The sequence below is a fragment of the Macaca mulatta genome, chromosome 19 (assembly GCF_049350105.2).
Source record: "Macaca mulatta isolate MMU2019108-1 chromosome 19, T2T-MMU8v2.0, whole genome shotgun sequence".
NCBI classification, from domain to species: Eukaryota; Metazoa; Chordata; class Mammalia; order Primates; family Cercopithecidae; genus Macaca; species Macaca mulatta.
In genome coordinates this window covers 60,239,366-60,258,589 of record NC_133424.1, presented here as the reverse complement: position 1 = coordinate 60,258,589, position 19,224 = coordinate 60,239,366, and the positions used below count along the sequence as shown (strand labels likewise).

At 56.1% G+C, this 19,224-nt stretch overlaps 1 protein-coding gene and 1 non-coding gene across 6 annotated transcripts; both read right to left on the bottom strand.

Moving 5' to 3' along the window:
* Positions 1 to 6,109: 6,109 nt before the first annotated feature.
* On the bottom strand, positions 6,110 to 18,321 carry NOP53 (NOP53 ribosome biogenesis factor). 5 transcript variants are annotated; one of them, NM_001261574.1, is given in 13 exon segments: positions 6,110 to 6,175; positions 6,430 to 6,486; positions 6,569 to 6,645; positions 7,358 to 7,424; positions 7,655 to 7,830; positions 8,292 to 8,474; positions 8,558 to 8,662; positions 10,262 to 10,357; positions 12,164 to 12,234; positions 12,634 to 12,833; positions 13,468 to 13,576; positions 16,917 to 16,981; positions 18,084 to 18,314. In NM_001261574.1, coding segments are annotated over 13 exon segments (1,437 nt in total). In that variant the 5' UTR covers positions 18,308 to 18,314; the 3' UTR covers positions 6,110 to 6,168.
* Positions 7,219 to 7,328, bottom strand: LOC114674255 (small nucleolar RNA SNORD23). The gene has a single exon (XR_003725270.2). It is a non-coding gene; the product is annotated as a small nucleolar RNA SNORD23 (small nucleolar RNA).
* Positions 18,322 to 19,224: the final 903 nt, after the last annotated feature.

The following is a 19,224-nucleotide window of genomic DNA, read 5'->3' as shown; positions in this document are numbered from 1 at the left end:
CTTGAGGACAAAGGGGCAGGAACCCAGTGAGCCAGGGAGAGGGGCCCAAGGCTGATGTGCCAGGTAAAGGAGGGGTGAGGTGCCCAGACTTGAAGGCCAGATTCAAGGTTTGGATGGATTCCCACCAGTGACAAGGGCAGAGGTGAAGCCTGGGGAAGGCAGCTGAGATGGGGGAAGGGGCATCATAAGTTCTGGTCATAAGTGTCTGAATCCAAGTTGTGATTGGCTTAAGCACTTGGCTCCTGTAACCAAAGTCTGTGGGAGGACTTCAGGCACAGCTGGATCCAGATGTTCTGATGGCATCTCCCTGAGTCTGTCTCCCTCTATGTCCTGTCTCAGACTGTCCCAGACTGTCTGGTTCCTGGCACAGGCTCAAGGCGCCTCCTGGCGGCTACTGTCTCCCACGTCCAGATTCTCCTTGAACTTGGGTGACGCTGCATTTGGTGGTCACACAGGATCAGGGAGTGGGGGCATTAGTGATCACACAGGACCACAGCGGTGCTCTGAGGTTGCTCCCAGCCCTGAACACCCACTCCCTGGGCAATTCTCAGCAATGGACACCCAGCCCCGGCCTCCTGGCCGACCCTCCTGGGGTACCTTCCAGCCTTGTGTGGGCAGGTGAGGGAGTAGCTCATCCACAGCCCCGATTCTCTCCCACACCCTCCCCGCCACCCCTGCTCAGTGCCCTGTGCTGGTCCCCACCCCCCACCTTTTTCTCCTTCCCCCGGACCTCCCTGCTTTTCCCTTGTCACCTTTGGTCTATGTGTAATTCCTACCCACTCCCACTGCCTCAAATGTCACACACCCACACGCTGACCACCCATCTCTCCCTGCCAGGTCCCCTGAGCTCTGGCTCCCGTGTCTGCCAGCTCAGCGACATCGCCATTCACAAGCCAAACAGGAAGCTCAGGCCAAATCCGGCCAAAGCCTAATCTGAATTTCTCTGCCCCAAAACCTACTCTCACTTGAGTTGTGTCTACCCATTAGTATGGATTTTTTTTTTCTTTTCTTTTTTGAGACCGAGTCTCGCTCTGTCCCCCAGGCTGGAGTGCAGTGGCACAATCTCGGCTCACTGCAACCTCCACCTCCCAGGTTCAAACCGATTCTCCTGCCTTAGCCTCCTGAGTAGCAGGGATTACAGGCACCCGCCACCATGCCCAGGTAATTTTTATATTTTTAGTAGAGACGGGGTTTCACCATGTTGGCCAGGCTCGTCTCAAACATAGCGCCTAAACAGAAAAAAGAATAAGGAGAAGTGCTGTCAGGTTATCCGCCCCCCTCAGGGTACCAAAGTGCTGGGATTACAGGCGTGAGCCACCACACCCATTTTTTTGTTTTGTTTTGTTTTTTAAATAGAGACAGGAGTCTGGGCGTGAGGGCTCACGCCTTTAATCTTGGTACTTGGGAGGCTGAGGCAGGACTGCTTGAGTCTAGGAGTTTGAGACCAGCCTGGGCAACATGGCAAGACCCCACCTCCACAAAAAACACAAAATTAGCCTAGCATAATGGCATGCACCTGTGGTCCCAGTTACTTGGGAGGCTGAGGTGGGGGGATCACCTGAGCCCTGGGGAGGTGGAGGTTGCAGTGAACCATAATCGTGCCACTGCACTCCAGCCTGGGCAACACAGCAAGACCTGGTCTCCAAAAAAAACAACTACTAAAACAAAACAAAAAACACACACAAAATGCAATGCATGAATGTCTCTAGCGCCTGAATAGAAACCACTCCAGGTCTCTTACAGGGAACTGGGTGCTTACAAAATCATGGGAAGCTGAAGAAGCAGCTCTAGGCCAAGCCCTCAGAAATGACACCCAGGACAGCACTGAACTGACCCACCAGGGGCGCTGCTGCCTACGGGGCCACTGCTGGAACCGCTGGGTTCAAGGACACCAAGCCCGGCTGCGATTCCAGGATCGCTCCTGCCGTCCACGCCTCACCAGGGTGTCTCTAATTGTTGGAACCTAATTCTCATCCAGAATCCCAGCTGTTGGGGTGTCTGGGAAATACAGGCGTTGCTTTTAGCCTCTGATGAGAGGATGGAGGGAGGTCAGCCCAGCCCACCCAGCCCATGGTTCCCACCACCATGAAGAGCGTGGGAGCACATGGAGAGGACACAGAAAAGCGGATCTAAGGAAGAAAATAAAAATCCCCCAGACAGGGCACGGTGGCTCGCCCCTGTAATCCCAGCAGTCTGGGAGGCCGAGGCGGGTAGATCACCTGAGGTCAGGACTTTGAGACCAGCCTGGCCAACAAAGCAAAACCCAGTCTCTAGCAAAAATACAAAAAATTAGCCGGGCGTGGTGACACGTGCCTATAATCCCAGCTACTTGGGAGGCTGACGCAGGAGAATCGCTTGAACCCGGGAGGCGGAGGTTGCGGTGAGCCAAGATCGTGCCACTGCACTCCAGCCTGGGCGACAGAGCAAGAATATCTCAAAAAGAAAAACAAAGGAAAAAACCTTTGGATTCCTTTTTTAAGTTTGCTCCATTACAGATAATTTGGGGCCTGGCTCAGTGGCTCACACCTGTAATTCCAGCACTTTGGGAGGCCGAGGTGGGTGGATCACTTGAGGTCAGGAGTTTGAGACCAGCCTGGGCAACATGGCAAAACCCTGTCTCTACTAAAAATACAAAAAGAAAAAAATTAGCCAGGCATGGTGGCATGGGCCTGTAAGTCTCAGCTATTCAGGAGGCTGAGTTCAGGGGATCACTTGAGCCCAGGAGGTTAAGGCTATAGTGAGCTGAGACAGAGCCATGTGCTCCAGCCTGGGCAACATAATAAGACCCTTTCTCAAAAAAAAAAAAAAAAAAAAAAATTTTAAAAAAAGGAAATGCTGGAAAAGAGAATAAGGAGTCGTCCTCTGAAATCCTCCCACTTAAGAGACTTTTGGCATGGGGGTTTGTTTGATGAACACCAGCGTGGACGGCGGCAGATCCTGTTCACTTTTTCCCACAAAGCATCCAAACACGAACGCCTTCCAGTGGCTGCAGGCACTTCCGACCCCTCGGTTAATGGCCACAGAGGTGGCGCCTGCGTGGCCAACGCCCGCCCCGTGTCCATGACCACGTTTCCTCCCATTCTCCAGAACGCTCTCAAGGACCAGCCTGTGCAGAATGCTCTTCCCCAACTTCCGGCTGTTTCTGTAGGCCACGTTCCCAAGCATGCAATGACTGCGTCAAAGGGTCAGAGCATTTGTGAGGAGCCTCTGGCACAAATTGCAAGTTTCCGCATCTTTTTAAAATCATCTTCCCCCACCCTAACATTGTTATAAAAGCAAACACCCACCTAGAGCTTACCCTGTGCCAGGGCCTCACTTTCACGTGCAGACTCACTTACTTATAATAACCCACAGCAAGATAAGCACTATCGTTATGTCTGTTTTACAGACACAACGCTGAGGCACAGACAGGTTGAGTAACCTGCACATCACACAGCCAGTATGTAACAGATTCTGAAATCAGGACACGGACTCTTATCATGCTCTTCATGGGTGCGGTGGCTCACGCCTGTAATCCCAGCACTTTGGGAAGCCAAGGCGGGTGGATCACAAGGTCAGGAGATCGAGACCATCCTGGCTAACTCGGCGAAACCCCGTCTCTACTAAAAATACAAAAGTTAGCCGGGCGTGGTGGCGGGCGCCTGTAGTCTCAGTTACTCGGGAGGCTGAGGCAGAAGAATGGCGTGAACCCGGGACGCAGAGCTTGCAGTGAGCCAAGATTGTGCCACTGCACTCCAGCCTGGGCAACAGAGTAAGACTTCTTGGGCTCTCACCCTGTTGCCCAGGCTGGAGTGCAATGGCATGATCTCAGCTCACTGCAACCTCCGCCTCCTGGGTTTAAGCCATTCTCCTGCCTCAGCCTCCTGAGTAGCTGGGATTACAGGCACCTGCCACGTCCGGGTAATTTGTGTTTTTAGCAGAGACGGGGTTTCACCATGTTGACCAGGCTCATCTCAAACTCCTGACCTCCGGTGATCCACCCGCCTCAAAAGCAGGTGCAGGGCCATGATAGACATTGCATGGCCCCAAAACCCCAATGTGCCATTTCCCTATTAGGACACTTTCAAAGAGAATTTTTCTGTGCACACCCGTATACCTCATCACCTAGATTCTACCCTTAACATTTCAGTGCTTTTGTTTTATGGGACATCTGTTCATTAATCCACCTTGTTTAACGGTTTCTTTTTTCTTTTTTTTTTTTTTTTTTTGAGACAGAGTTTCATTCTTGTCGCCCAGGCTGGAGTGCAATGGCATGATCTTGGCTCACTGAGACCTCTGCCTCCCAGTTCAAGCAATTCTCCTGCCTCAGCCTCCTAAGTAGCTGGGATTACAGACACCCGCCACTACGCCTGGCTGATTTTTGCTATTTTTAGTAGAGATGGGGTTTCACCATGTTGGCCAGGCTGGTCTCAAACTCCTGACCCTCAGGTGATCCACCCACCTGCCAAAGTGCTGGGATTACAGGCATGAGCCACCACACCCAGCCTGTTTTACATTTTTCAAAGGAACTGCAGACAGTGAAATTCAGCTTGCAAACTGTTAACCAGAGTTCCGTATTTTATGTTTTAGTCTCGCTGTCACCCAGGCTGGAGCACAGTGGCGTCATCACACTACACTACAGCCTCCACCTCCCTCCAGCCTCAGCCTTCTGAGGAGCAAGGACTACAGGAGCACAACACCATGACTAAATAATTTAAAAGTTTTTTTTTTTTTTTTGAGACAGGGTCTCTCTGTCACCCAGGCTGAAATGCAGTGGATTTTGGCTCACTGCAACCTCAACCTCCGAAGCTCAGGTGATCATCCCACCTTGGCCTCCTGAGTAGCTGGGGCACCACCATGTCTGCTAATTTTTTCCATCTTTTGTAAAAACAAATGGGATTTTGCCATGTTGCCCAGGCTGGTCTTGAATTCCTGGGCTCAAGCAATCCACCCATCTCAACCCTCCCAAAGTGCTAGGATTACAAGTGTCACTGCACTGGCCTAAAAAATGTTTTTCTAGAGATAGAGTCTCACTATGTTGCCCAGGGTGGTCTCCAGTTCCTGGTCTCAAACAATCCTCCTGCCTGGGCCTCCCAAAATGACGGATTACAGCGGTAGGGTAAGCCACTGTGTCCAGCTGAGTTCTGTACTTTTAGGCTTTTGACATAAAAGTCGGATGTGAAATGCCATTTCTGTGCAGACACACACAAACATCTTTGCTGTGGATCCTCCATTTCGCATATGGGAACAGACGCACTTCCCCAGGCAATTAAATACCAGGGACTTCCTGAGGACACTTGAGTGTCCAGGCCACGGGGTTTGTCCTTGAGTGGCTGTGACCACCCACAACCCCGGGTATCCAGGAATGTGCCCGACGCCCCGATGGCCGTCTCCAGGCATTAAGAGCTTCCTCCCCATTTCCAGCAGTTTCCTTCGGTCACCCCTGAGCACAGAGTCACTGGGTCAGAGGCCGGCCTCCTTGGCAGACGGCGTTTTTTTTTTTTCCTGAGATGGAGTTTCACTCTTGTTGCCCAGTCTGGAGTGCAGTGGCGCGATCTCAGCTCACTGCAACCTCCACCTCCCAGGTTCAAGTGATTCTCCTGCCTCAGCCTCCCCAGTAGCTGGGACCATAGGTGCATCCCACCACACCTGGCTAATTTTTGGTAGAGATAGGGTCTGGCTATGTTGCCCAGGCTGGTCTCAAACTCCTGGGCTCAAGTGATCTGCCCGCCTCAGCCTCCCAAAGTGATGGGATTACAGGAGTGAGCCACTGTGCCCGGCCCTGTTTCCTCACCTTTAAAACGGGAGTAAGTACAGCCCTCCTTGGTTGGGCTGCTGTGAGTTCAGTGAGTGAATCCACCTGCATAAACCCCGATAGCAGGTGCCTGGCGGAGGTCAGCTGCCACCACTCCTACCATCGGTGTGGCGAGAGCTGCTACGTCACCCACAGTGGAAGGAACTGGGCTATTCTCCAAGTCGGAATCCAGTGGGGAAGCTTCTCCTCACCTCTGCTTCACCAGGCTCTGGCAGTGAGTTCTGCCACCTACATGTTTGTCGCCACACGGGGGGACACGCAGTCTGCACCTGGGAGCAGCTGCCCGCAGGAGGCACACAAGCCACACACGAAGTTCACTGATTGGCTAAAAGGGACTTTTTATTGAAGGGCGGGGCTCCAGCATCCGATGGCAGCTACAACCTAGGGACAGAGAAAAGGGGCTGAGGGTGGGTAAGAGGGTGCCCCACAACCCCTGCCCACCTGACACTCCCTGACTTTCAGTTTCCCTTTGGGGACCCTCCCAACCCCACTCTGGTTTCAGGGCCTCTTCTGGGCATGGCCAAGGGGTTGTGATTCAGCCACTGGCCACACTCTGGGAGGGTCCCTGGGACTCAGTGGGCACCATGGGGCGGGAGAAGGGCTCCCTTCCTTGTGGTGAAACCGGGGGGACTCACTGGATCTCACGGAACGCCCGCTTCTCCACCAGCTTCACCTTGTACTTGCGTTTGAACCTGGAGCAGGGACAATGGAGCAGTCAGTGCCTGGGGCCAATCCCAGATGCCCTCACCCCACAGCAGCCCCGGCCGCCCTTACTTGGCTCTCTCTCGAGGCTCGATCATGTTCCTCCTCTGGAAGCTCTTGAACCGGTCGCGAAGGATGTTGCCCTCGGGCTGAGGGACAGAGAGGGAGGCCTCAGCAGGGCCTGGCAGAAGCCCGAGGGCCTGGGACCTCTCCTCGGGGTCCTGGCAGAGCTCAGCCCCGTGCAGTCTCCCCAGGGGAGCCTTGTGGGCACCAGGGACTCAGCCTGGCCCTCAGCTGCTGGGGCTCAGCACTGGGATGACAGCCACCAACCCACGGCCATCTCTGAGCTGGGCTTGGAGGAGTCATGGGAAGTGGGCTGGTGACAACACAGGAAAGGGGACAGCAAGGGCAAAGGCCGGGTCAGAGGGAGAAGGCACAGTCCACTCATGAGCACAGCTGGCTGGAGCCCCACGGCCGGGGCAGGCCAGGCCAGGTGTGTGGCTGACAGAGGAGCTGGGCTTCCTCAGGGGCACTGGGGAGCCACAGCAGGTTCTGAGCAGGGGAGGGACAGAGTTGGTTCTGAACTTCAGGAAGGTCCCTCTAGTCCTGAAGGCGACCAGGACTGCAACAGGGACCAGCTGGAAGGAAAGGCTTTCTTAGGGTCCCAGACTCAAACCCTACCTAGCCTGGCCCCTCACCCTGGGATCCCCCCCAGCACCCTGTGCCCTCAGCCCCTGGGCATTGGCCCCACTGGCCCAGCCCAGGGGCAGCCATGGTGTCACCCATAGCCGCTGGGGGGCACGGGGAGCAAGGATGGTGTCATCATTGGGCACAGGGCTCTGCGGCGCCAGCGATGAGCACCTTCAGGGTCCTGAGCGAGTCTGTCAGCTCCGAGCTCAGCTGCACGTCAATGTCGGGTGCCTGGTACCTGCGGAACAGGGCGGGTGTCCAGAAATCTCACGCCTGCAGGGCCCAGGACACCCAGTCCAAAGTCCCCTCCTGGAGAAGGAGGGGCCTCTGAGAATGTGGGGTTTTGTGGGGGAAGAGGTGGTCTGCCGGTGGAGGGGCGGGCAGTTCCCGAACAAACGCAGGAAGGCGTCAGGCCCTGGGACCTGGCCCCACCTCCAGCTTCTCCCAGAACCCCCGCCCGGTTCTCACTTGAGCCGCCCCAGCCTTCGGGGCTTGTCAGCCTCAGCCTCCCGCCGCGCCTGCCGCTGCCTCCGCCGCCGCGCCAGCTCCGCCAGCCTCAGGGCCACCTGGGCCTTGATCCCGCGCAGCCGGAACAGCTCCTGGTGCCGGAGCCGGGCGGCCCGCAACGCGGCCTGCTGTACCCGCTGTGGAGACGGGGCAGGGTCAGGGTCCAGGCAAGTGCTGCCCACCCAGGGAGGCCTTCCCTCTACACAGGGAACCCTACCTGCGCAAATCTGCCTGCCCCGGAGGCCCTTCCTGACCCTGGCCCCGTCAGGTCAGCAGCGCCTCCAGTGCCTTCCCGGCAGCTGCTAGCTTCAAGCTTCAGCCCGCCACCCACCTCCCCCGGTCTGCGCCGCACCGCACCTCACCCGTCAAACAGAAGCGCCAGGGACCCCCCTCCCACCCCAGCCCAGAGCCCCGCCTGGAAGAGGCTGGAAAATGAGTCTCAGCTGTGAGGGTCCCAAACAGCCCAAACCACACGCCACACACGGGGCTTGGGGTGGGCAGGCTGCCCACATCACCCAGGACAGCCCACGGGTGGGAGGAAGGAAGGAAGGAAGGGGGCGAGGCATCCGAAGCAGGCCCCGCCGGCCCAGGCGCTCACCAGCCTGCGCGCAGCCTTTTCCCGCCGCCGCTGCTGCTCCGTCTTCTTCTCTGTGGCGGCCAGGCGGGCGGGCGTGGGACAGACCTGGGCATCCCCAGCCTCCGGCCCCTCGCCCTGGCCTGGCTCCCCCTCGCCATCCGACTCCTCCAGCAGCCCCTCGCACAGCTCCTGGAACGTGGACTCCTGGGGAGGTGGGAAGCAGGGAGCAGTGTCAGGGGTAGGTAGCAGGCCCCGGGAGGAGAGGGAGGGGCAGGTGCGGGGCTCACCTGGGTGGCGGCCTGCTCCGTGGCGGGCAGGGCCAGCTGCCGCTCCAGCTTCTCCGCCTCCTTCTGCCGCTGCAACTCCACCTCGTGGGCGGCTGAGAGTAGGGTCTGCGAGGGGTGGGAGTGAGGACCGGTCCCTGAACCTCTCCTGGGACACTGAGACTAGACCCTCTTACCTCCCATCTGTCCCTCACCCAGTGCCCACGGATCTCACCCCAGCCCAGGCTTTCCTCCCCACGCCCCGTCTACCAGCACACCCCACCCTGCACAGAGCCAGAGCAGGTACAATCTAAAAGCGAATGTTTGATCTCCACCCCCCTCCCACATCAGGTCCAGGAACGGCACCCTCGTCCTTTCTTTTTTTTTTTTTTTTTTTTTTGAGACGGAGTCTCACTCTGTCGCCCGGGCTGGAGTACAGTGGCCGGATCTCAGCTCACTGCAAACTCCGCCTCCCGGGTTTACGCCATTCTCCTGCCTCAGCCTCCCGAGTAGCTGGGACTACAGGCGCCCGCCGCCTCGCCCGGCTAGTTTTTTGTATTTTTAGTAGAGACGGGGTTTCACCGTGTTAGCCAGGATGGTCTTGATCTCCTGGCCTCGTGATCCGCCCATCTCGGCCTCCCAAAGTGCTGGGATTACAGGCTTGAGCCACCGCGCCCGGCCTACCCTCGTCCTTTCAAACGTGAGCACACTGTTGCTTTTTCCGCAGACGCTTTTCTCTACCAGACGAGGAAGCTGCCTCTGTTCCTGGCTATCTCCTTCTTATGAAGCTGAAAACGATTAGGGCAAGCATCCTGCCTCTACCGCGAACATCTCAGCGTCTCCCCAGTCACGGGATCCCAGGAGAACGGGCGTTCCTCGAGGGAGGGTTGCGGTGGTTGAGAGTCTCGCTCTGTTACACAGGCTGGAGTGCCGTGGTGCCATCATAGCTTACTGCAGCCTGGACCTCCTGGGCGCAAGCAATCCTCCCACCTCAGCCTCCCAAGTAGGTGGGACCACAGGCATACGCTGCCACGCCCTGCTCATTTTCTGTATTTAGTGGAGACGGGGTTTCACCATGTTGGTCAGGCTGGTCTCCAACTCCTGACCTCAAATGATCTGCCGGCCTCAGCCTCCCAGAGCGCTGGGATTACAGGTATCCGGCCAAGCGAGGGGTTTTCGCACCCTTTGTCCGCAGTATCTGTGCCCAACAGATGCCGGCTAAACGCACAGTGGCTCCAGCCAGACTTCCCCATCGCTGAGCTAGCCTCGCCCGTGAGTAACTGTCACTTGGCTGCCAGTGTGCCACCGAGGCACCACAGCCTTTTGCATCTCTGTCCCACAGGCTTCCTGGAAGGCGCCATGGTCTCACCTCACCTCTGTACCTTTTGTTCCCGCCACCTGGAAAACTCACTCCCCTCCTCCCATTGCAAACCCCTCCCTCAGCCTCTGCCTCTGCCTCGGCTTAGGCGTCCCCTCCTCCAGGGAGCCCTTCCTGACCCCCCAGGCTGGGCCAGGTGCCCCGTCTGGGCTCCCCGCCCCAACCACTCTGCTCATCATTATCCGGGAACAGGTCTCCTACACTGGGCCATGAGCCCCGTGAGGACAGGTCCAGGGCTGTCTGGGTCACTCTGGAGTTCCCAGCACCACCCAGCACAGGGAGGCAGCCAGTGAAGCCCTGACCGAGAGGCAGAGCCCGCTGAGGAGGGAGGCCTGGTCGGGGTGGTGTACCTGGTGGTCTTCAAACGACGGGTTGTAGGAAGCTCCGGCAGGCGCCACCTCCACGGCCGGGGCCTGGGACGGCTTGGTGTGCAGGCGTGGTGGCCGCTGTGGAGAAAAGGCCGAGGCAGGGTAAGGCTGTGAGGTCGGAAGGTCCCCCAGGCTTGTGTGTTGAAACTTAACTGCAATGTGGTAATGTCACCGGACAAGGGCCTTTGGGGGGTGATTCGGTCAGGAGGGCCCCGCCTTAGAAGAAAGCCTGGGCGACCTGGGCGCACGGCCCACTTCCAGGCTTTCTTCATCCCTCCCCATCTGCTCTCCACCCCACAAAGGCCCTGTCAGTCGCCAGCAGAAGCCTGGAGTCACCTGAATGCCCCTCAAGCTCTTCCCACACCCAACCGCTGGCAAGGCCTGGAGCATCTGCCCCAGGACTGTGTCCCGGGTCACCCGCAGCCCCAGCCCAGCTGGCTCAGGGCTCCACTCTCATGCCCTTGACTCCCGGTGTCTCACTCTACACCTGCCCCACCACAGCGTGACCTCCCCAGAGTGGCCACCTGGGTCCCACCCCTCCCCTCCACAAAACCCTCTGGCGGTGCCCCACACATCTGCCCCGCTCAGAATCATCCCCCAAGCCTGGCCTGTACTCCCTCTGGGACCACCCCCGCCTCCTGAACACACTCGGTCCCCCCTCAAAGCCTCTGTCATCAGCCTGGCAGCTCTTCCCTGGGGCCTCTGCATGGCCTGCCCCTCGCCCTTCCAGGTCTCTCACTACGCTGCTATTGTATGTTCTTTCCGGCAAGGGCTTCTCTGGCTGAGCCCCGGAGATTGTAAGCATCTGGGCTCTAACACTCGGGGTCCAGCAGCTCAAGAAGGAGGAGGCTGCAAATCCAAACTCAAACCCATGACACTTCTGCCACTTGCCAGCACTGGCTCCACCTTCTCATGTGTTACCTCTTTAAATTCTCCCCACCAGCCCATGATCTAAGTACAATTTCATCTATATTTTATTATTATTATTTTTTTGAGATGGAGTTTCGCTCTTGTTGCCCAGGCTGGAGTGCAGTGGCATGATCTCAGCTCACTGCAACCTCCACCTCCCCGGTTCAAGCGATTCTCCTGTCTCAGCCTTCCTAGTAGCTGGGACTACAGGTACATGCCACCACGCCCAGCTAAATTTAAAAATATTTTTAGTGGCTGGGCACAGTGGCTCACGCCTGTAATCCCAGCACTTTGGGAGGCCAAGGCAGGCGGATCACGAGGTCAGGAGATCGAGACCATCCTGGCTAACCCGGTGAAACCTCGTCTCTACTAAAAATACAAAAAATTAGCCAGGAGAGGTGGCGGGCGCCTGTAGTCCCAGCTACTCAGGAGGCTGAGGCGGGAGAATGGCGTGAACCCGGGAGGCGGAGCGCCTGTAGTCCCAGCTACTCAGGAGGCTGAGGCGGGAGAATGGCGTGAACCCGGGAGGCGGAGCTTGCAGTGAGCTGAGATTGCGCCACTGCACTCCAGCCTGGGCGACAGAGCGAGACTCCATCACAAAAATAATAATAATAATAATAATTTTTAGTAAAGATAGGGTTTCACCATGTTGGTCAGGCTGGTCTCGAACTCCTGACCTCAGGTGATCCACCTGCCTTGGCCTCCCAAAGTGCTGGGATTACAGGTGTGAGCCAGTGTGCCGGGCCCTCATCTGCATTTTAGAGGAAGACACAAGTCAGAGAAAGGTTAGCCCACCTTCCCAGGATCAGTCAGCACTGGAACCGGGACAGGAATCCCAGCCACCTGGCTCCAGCAGAGTTCTCGGCCACTGGGATAGAAGGGTTCCGAGACTGAGACTCTGCTGCAGGAACACAGAGCAGCTCCTGGCCCTCCTCACCCTCCCATCACCCAGGACGCCCTTCCCACACGTCTCACCTTCACTCCTTTCTTCTTGGTCTGCTCCAGGAAAAAATCATCCTGGCCAATCAACGGCCTGTCCAGGGGGTCTGTGGATACAGCGAGGGGAGCTGCTGGGACAGTCCCAGCATGGAAGAGGCACCAAAGGGCTCCCCTCAATCCCTCCCCATTTCAAAAAGGTGACCCTGAAGCTCAGGCAAGGGAAGGACTGATTCTAGACCCCAGGGGGCCTCGATCACCCGGACAAAACTGCGTCTGGACAGGTTCAGAAAGTGGAGGAGACCAAAGCTGAAAGCAGGAGCGCCACAACTCAGGAAAGGAAAAGTACGAGTAGGAAACAGCCGTCCCTTCAGGACACGTGACTCTGCTGGGAGGTCACCAAAGCACAGGGCACTCCCTTTCGCACTGTACTCTCGTGCAGTGCACAACACGCACAACTGCACATGGCAGTCCTGTCCCCATCTGCAGGTGACAGCAGGGTCACTCACTGTCTGAGGCCCAGAGATCGTAGAAAGGCCGCTCCACAGTGTCCTGGGGCCCGAGCTTGGTCCTGGCTGTGGGAGGGTTGAGGAGCCGGGCCTGGGCCCTGCGCACCTCCCGGGGCAGCTCGCCCTGCTTGGCCAGCTTCTCCCATAGTTGCTCCTTCCGCCTGAGCTTCTTGGCGTTGGGAACCTGGTGGGCAAGGACGCTGGTCGGGGAGAGGTGGCACAAGTGCAGCAGGTGAGGTGGCGGCCTGAACAGCAGCCAGGCCTCCTCCCTGTCAGGCTTCCTCCACCATTAAGGCAGCTCCAGCACCCCCTCTCCAAAAGGCGGCGCTCCGCCTCCTCTTCAGAGAACCCCTCTCCCCACATCTGTCTCCTGCCTAGGCCTCCCCTCCCCTCTGAGCCCCAGACTCAGTGAATCGACAGCCCTGTCCTGGACATCCCCCAGACACCTCACACCACCATGTCAAAACCAACCTCAGCATCACCCGAAATCCCGCTCCTCCTCCACGTCCCCATCTCAGGGGAAGGCCAGCTGTCCAGCCTCTCACCCGCTCATGCCCCAAGACCCACCCGATGTGCCTCCTGAACACGCCTCCCACTCAGCCCCTCCTCTCCAACCCCAAAGCCCCAAGCCGGGTCCAGGCCCCTCCTCACTGCCTCGGCCCAGCACCAGGGCACCCAGACTCCCTCCCTCCAATCTGCACTCCAAAGCCCAAACCTGACCCTGTGCCTGCCCTACCCTCCAAATGACCCTCGCCTACCATCCCCCAAGCCCGGAAGCCCTTCAGGAGCAGAGTCTGGCGGGAAAGAAGGGCCCAGGGATGCTGGGACACTCACTCTTTGGGGGCAGGGACTTTGGATGTGTTCTCGAGGATGAGGTCAACCCGAAGGGGTTTCTTGAGAAGCAGTGACTTCTTCTGGACTTTGGTTCTCTTCTTAGTCAGCCCTAAGAATGGGAAAGAGAACGAGTTGAGGCCTCGGGCCTACCCACGGCAAAGACCACCCACCCCCTTCAGCTCCATGGCAGCCACCAGACCTGAATCCAAGTCACCCCAGGAGACCTGGAGGTCCCCAGGCTCCCACCTGGAGGCAGAGGCCCCTCAGGGTGAGGCCCAAGGTGCCCAAGCCCTGACCTTCCACACCAAGTGCTAGGCCAGCAGGAGGCAGGCCCCATGCTGGGGACATGAAGAGTCACACCCACAGCCACATAGGAGAGTCTCCCAGACAGAGAGGGAAGGGGGACCAGGCATGGTGGCTCACACCTGTAATCCCCACACTCTGGGAGGCTGAGGTGGGAGGATCGCTTGAGCCCAGGAGTTGGAGGCCAGCCTGAGCAACATAGCGAGATCTCATCTCGGGGGGGAAAAAAAAAAGGAAGAAAGCAAGTGATCAGTTGTCACCAAAGCCCAGGGAGGGCCACAGAACTGGACTTGGGACCCAGGACGGCCACTTCTCAGCATAACTTCTAGGTCGCTGGTTTTTACTGCCTTTTTCCTCCACAAAGGTACCTGCGGTTTTTACTTCAAAAGCCTAACGGTTAAAAGCAGTAACTCTACAGCAAAATGCCCTAGAATGGAATTACGCCCTGGCATGGACTGTGGGACCTCACATAAGAGGCGTAGCTCCTCCGTGTCCCCAAAATGAGGATGTCGATGCCTCCCTCGCAGGGCTGCTGTGAAGACGAAATCATTGAAGACCCACGAAGCACAGGGGCTGACCTGCGACTGCTCACAACCACTATTATCTTTGTCCACGTTTTCTCACTGAAGTGGACCCAAAAACTGCCTCCCTTCCGCCCCGCAAAGCGGCTTCCCACTCGCCAGAGCACGCCGATAACTACTTCCCCATCTGTTCATTACAGGGCAGGTCACTGACTTGCCCTTTATGCTCATACACCAGATCGACTCACTTCACTCAAGGCTGACTTCTCTAGTAACACCCCACTTTCTTTTTTTTTTTTTTTTGAGACAGTCTTGTTGCCCAGGCTGGAGTGCAATGGCGTGATCTCAGCTCACTGCAACCTCTGCCTCCGAGGTTCAAGCGATTCTCCTGCCTCAGCCTCCCGAGTAGCTGGGATTACAGGCATGCCACCGCGCCTGGCTAATTTTGTATTTTTAGTAGAGACAGGGTTTCTGCATGTTGGTCAGGCTGGTCTCGAACTCCTGACCTCAGGTGATCCGCCCGCCTCAGCCTCCCAAAGTGCTGGGATTCCAGGCGTGAGCCACCATGCCTGGTCAAGCCTGCCTAATTTCTGTATTTTTAGTAGAGATAGGGCTTCACCATGTCAGCTAGGCTGGTCTCAAACTCCTGACCTCAGGTGATCTGCCCGCGTCAGCCTCCCAAAGTGCTGGGATTACAGGCATGAGCCACTGCACCCGGCCTGAGACAGAGTCTTGCTCTGTCACCCAGGCTGGAGTGCAGTGGTATAATCTTGGCTCACCACAACCTCCACCTCCTGGGTCCAAGCACTTCTCAGTAGCTGGGATTACATGCGTGTACAATGACGTCCGGCTGATTTTTGTATTTTCAGTGGAGACGGGGTTTCGCCATGCCGCCCAGGCTGGTCTCCAACTCCTGACCTCAAGTGATCCGCCCCACCTCAGCCTCCCAAAGTGTTGGGCTTACAGGCATAGGCCACTGTGCCCAGACTCTAATAACCACTTTTTACCTGCCTATTGGAAGTCTCTCGTACCTCAAGGCAGCTCCTTCCACTCTATCTGGTCACTGAACCAGGTCCTCTCGTTTTCATTAAAACAGACCCTTTGGCTGATCTCACACAAGCTCACTCTTTTGCTCATTAAAGCCATCAGCCTTTCCATCAAAGCAGACACCTTCACTTGCTTCCAGGCCCTTCATTAGAGCAGATCATCTGTTCTTAGTCTGTTTTTCTACATATTGAAGTAAACACTGTTACTCATCAGAACAATCCCTCCCTCATTCCTCATCTTGTTTCAGCAGATCCCCACCCTGCATTCTGGCAACATAAGGCAAGCAAGTTAAGACTAGTGTGTTACCTGTTCACTAAATCAGGTCCTCTCGTTCCTATTAAAGCTCATCTTGGCCGGGTGTGGTGGTTCACGCCTATAATCCCAGCACTTTGGGAGGCCAAGGTGGGTGGATCACCTGAGGTCAGCAGTTTGAGACCAGCCTAGCTGACATGGTGAAGCCCTATCTCTACTAAAAATACAGAAATTAGCCAGGCTTGACCGGGCATGTGGCTCACGCCTGGAATCCCAGCACTTTGGGAGGCTGAGGCGGGCGGATCACCTGAGGTCAGGAGTTCGAGACCAGCCTGACCAACATGCAGAAACCCCGTCTCTACTAAAAATACAAAATTAGCCAGGCGCGGTGGCATGCCTGTAATCCCAGCTACTCGGGAGGCTGAGGCAGGAGAATCGCTTGAACCTCGGAGGCAGAGGTTGCAGTGAGCTGAGATCACGCCATTACACTCTAGCCTGGGCTCAAAACTCCATCTCAAAAAAGAGCCGGGCTTGATGGTGCAGCTTATAGTCCCAGCTACTTGGGAGGCTGAGGCAGGAGAATCACTTGAACTGAGATCACACCACTGCACTCCAGACTGGGCAATAGAGCAAAACTGTCTCAAAAAAATAATAGTAATAATAAATCAGTCTTGCTTTAGTTAACAAGATGAGAGTCTTGTTCTGTTTATTTTTGAGAGAGTCTTGTTCTGTCGCCCAGGCTGGAGTTCAGTGGCACGATCTCGGCTCACTGCAACCTCCACCTCCCACGTTCAAGTGATTCTCCTGCCTCAGCCTCCCAAGTAGCTGGGATTACAGGCGCCCGCCACCATACCTGGCTCATTTTTGTATTTTTAGCAGAGACGAGGTTTCACCATATTGGCCAGGCTGGTCTCGAACTCCTGACCTCAAGTGATCCAGCTGCCTGAGCCTCCCAAAGTGCTGGGAATACAGGCCTGAGCCACCGCGACCAGCAGGACTGATTTGTGTAAGCAGGTCCTTGACTTACTTTTCTGCAAGCTAAAAAGAGATCGTTTAATGTGTTTCTAACCTATTGATCAAGGCAGACTCCCAGCAGCTTATCTGTGCATGGAGATCACTGACACCTCAAAAGAAAAACCCACCTTCTCTAAGTTAGTCTCCAGCTTGCTTTCTGCCCATTTGAGGTCCCCTTGTTTATACTAAGGTTGACCCATTTCCGCAGATATTTGCCTCCCAAGCCACAAAATTAACATAGATCTCAGAGGCTGCAATAAGCTGGCTAACAACGAATAACGGCCATTCCCCACCACATAAGCCTCTCCTCACCTTTTTCCTTGGAGCCAGTGTCCACGAAGAAAAGTTTTTCATTTGGAGCCTCTGACAACAAGCCACTGGGGGACAGAAATGCAGAACATCAGCCAGAGATGTTGGAGGAGAAAGAGATTTAACCTGGTAGCCCCAGCCTTCCTCTTCTTAGTCAAGTCCCACCACGGGACTTGGCCTCTTCCGGGCTAAGGCCTCACCCTGCAGTTTACAGAACTTAATATTTGGGAAGGACTGCCGGGCACGGAGGCTCATGCCTGTAATCCCAGCACTTTGGGAGGCCCAGGAGGGTGGATCACCTGAGGTCAGGAGTTCAAGACCAGCCTGGCCAACATGGTGAAACCCTGTCTCTACTAAAAATACAAAAATTAGGCTGGGTGCGATGGCTCACACCTGTAATCTTAGCACTTTAGGAGGCCGGGACAGGTGGATTACCTAATGTCAGGAGTTCAAGACCAGCCTGGCCAACATGGCGAAACCCTGTCTCTACTTAAAATACAAAAATTAGCCAGACGTGGTGGTGTATGCCTGTAATCCCAGCTACTTGGGAGGCTGAAGCAGGAGAATCACTTGAACCCTGGAGGCAGAGGTTGCAATGAGCCGAGATCGTGCCATTGCACTCCAGGCTGGACTACAGCGAGAAGCGAGAGACTCTGTCTCAAAAAAAAAAAAAAGAAGAAGAAGAAAACAGCCGGGCGTGGTGGCGCCCGCCTGTAATCCCAGCTACTCAGGAGGCTGAGGCAGGAGAATCGCTTGAGCCTGGGAGGCGGAGGTTGCGGTGAGCTGAGATAGCGCCACCGCACTCCAGCCTGGGTGATAGAGCGAGACTCCGTCTCAGAAACATATATATATACACACACACACACACACACATATATAGCAAGGAGCAAGCTAAGGTGGAGGCATGGAATATATTTATGCTAAAAATTATTCATTGTTTACCCAAAATCCAAATTTAAGCGTCCTGTATATTTATCTGCTAAACCTGGTAACTCTATCAAGCTCTCCAGCTTCCCATGCTGAGTCCCCTGACCATGCTCTCCATTTCCTCGGCGGTCCCCGAGACAGCTGCCCCCCAACCCCCGCCACCGACCCACCCACGCAAACACGAATGGCCTAGCACCTGGGCGCAGGAACCGTCCCAGTTCCCGGAAGTCCCGCCCCCCGTACCCGCTCGTGCGCTCCTGTAGCCGCACGTCTTCCAGGAACTGGTCAACCTCCAACCCCAGCGGCTCCTGAGCTAGCCGCCGCCAGCCCCGCTTCTTATTTCTTGGGCCTCGCCGCCGCCGCCTCAGCGCTGGGTCCACCGAAGTAGGCCGCAGCCCCAGGAAACCAGAATCGGCATCACTTTTCGAGCTGTGCTTCCCACCACCTCCACGGCCTCCTGCCGCCATCTTGTCAAAGAAAGAATTCAGCCGGTGGCGTCCCAAAAAGCCCCTTTGCAGCATGCGCGCGCAGATTTCCCGCCCTCTTCCGTGACGTACTTCCTGTGGCAGCCATATTTGTAAAGTGACTGGAGTTGCCAGGAGGCTGTCATCTTGGTAAAGGATAAATGGCTACCCCTTCCTCCATTCTTTACAGCGGGATCTGAAGACTCCTAACGGCGGCGGGTGGTAGAAGAGAGATGGGAAGGTTGCAGTTTCTTGGCTCTCGCCCTTAACCGAACACCTGGCCGCCTGGGGTCTTCGCTCAAACTGATTTTTTTCTTTAATAGACAAGGTCTCACTTTGTTGCCCCCAGGCTGGAGTGCAGTGGAAGGGTAATAGCTCACTGAAGCCTCCAACTCCTAAACTCAGAGATCCTCCTACCTCAGTCTCCCAAGTAGCTGCGACCACAGAAGCGTGCAACCACACCTGGCTAATTTTTTATTTTTATTTTTTGTAGAAATGGAGCCTCCCCATGTTGCCCAGGCTGGTCTCGAACATCTGGTTTCAAGTGATCCTCTTTCCTAGACCTTCCAAAGTGCTGGGATTACAGCCTCACACCACCACTCCTGGTCCAAACTGATGTGGTTTTTTTTTCAAGAGACAAAGATCTCACTATGTTGTCCAGGCTGGTCTTGAACCCCAGGGCTCAAGTAATTCTCCCTCCTCAGCCTCCGAAAGTGCTCAGATTACAGATGTGAGCCACCATGCTCGGCCTTACAATTTTTTTTTTTTTTTGAGACAGAGTCTCACGCTGTTGCCCAGGCTGGAGTTCAGTGGCGCGATCTCGGCTCACTGCAAGCTCCGCCTCCTGGGTTCACGCCATTCTCCTGCCTCAGCCTCCTGAGTAGCTAGGACTACAGGCGCCCGCCACCGCGCCCGGCTAA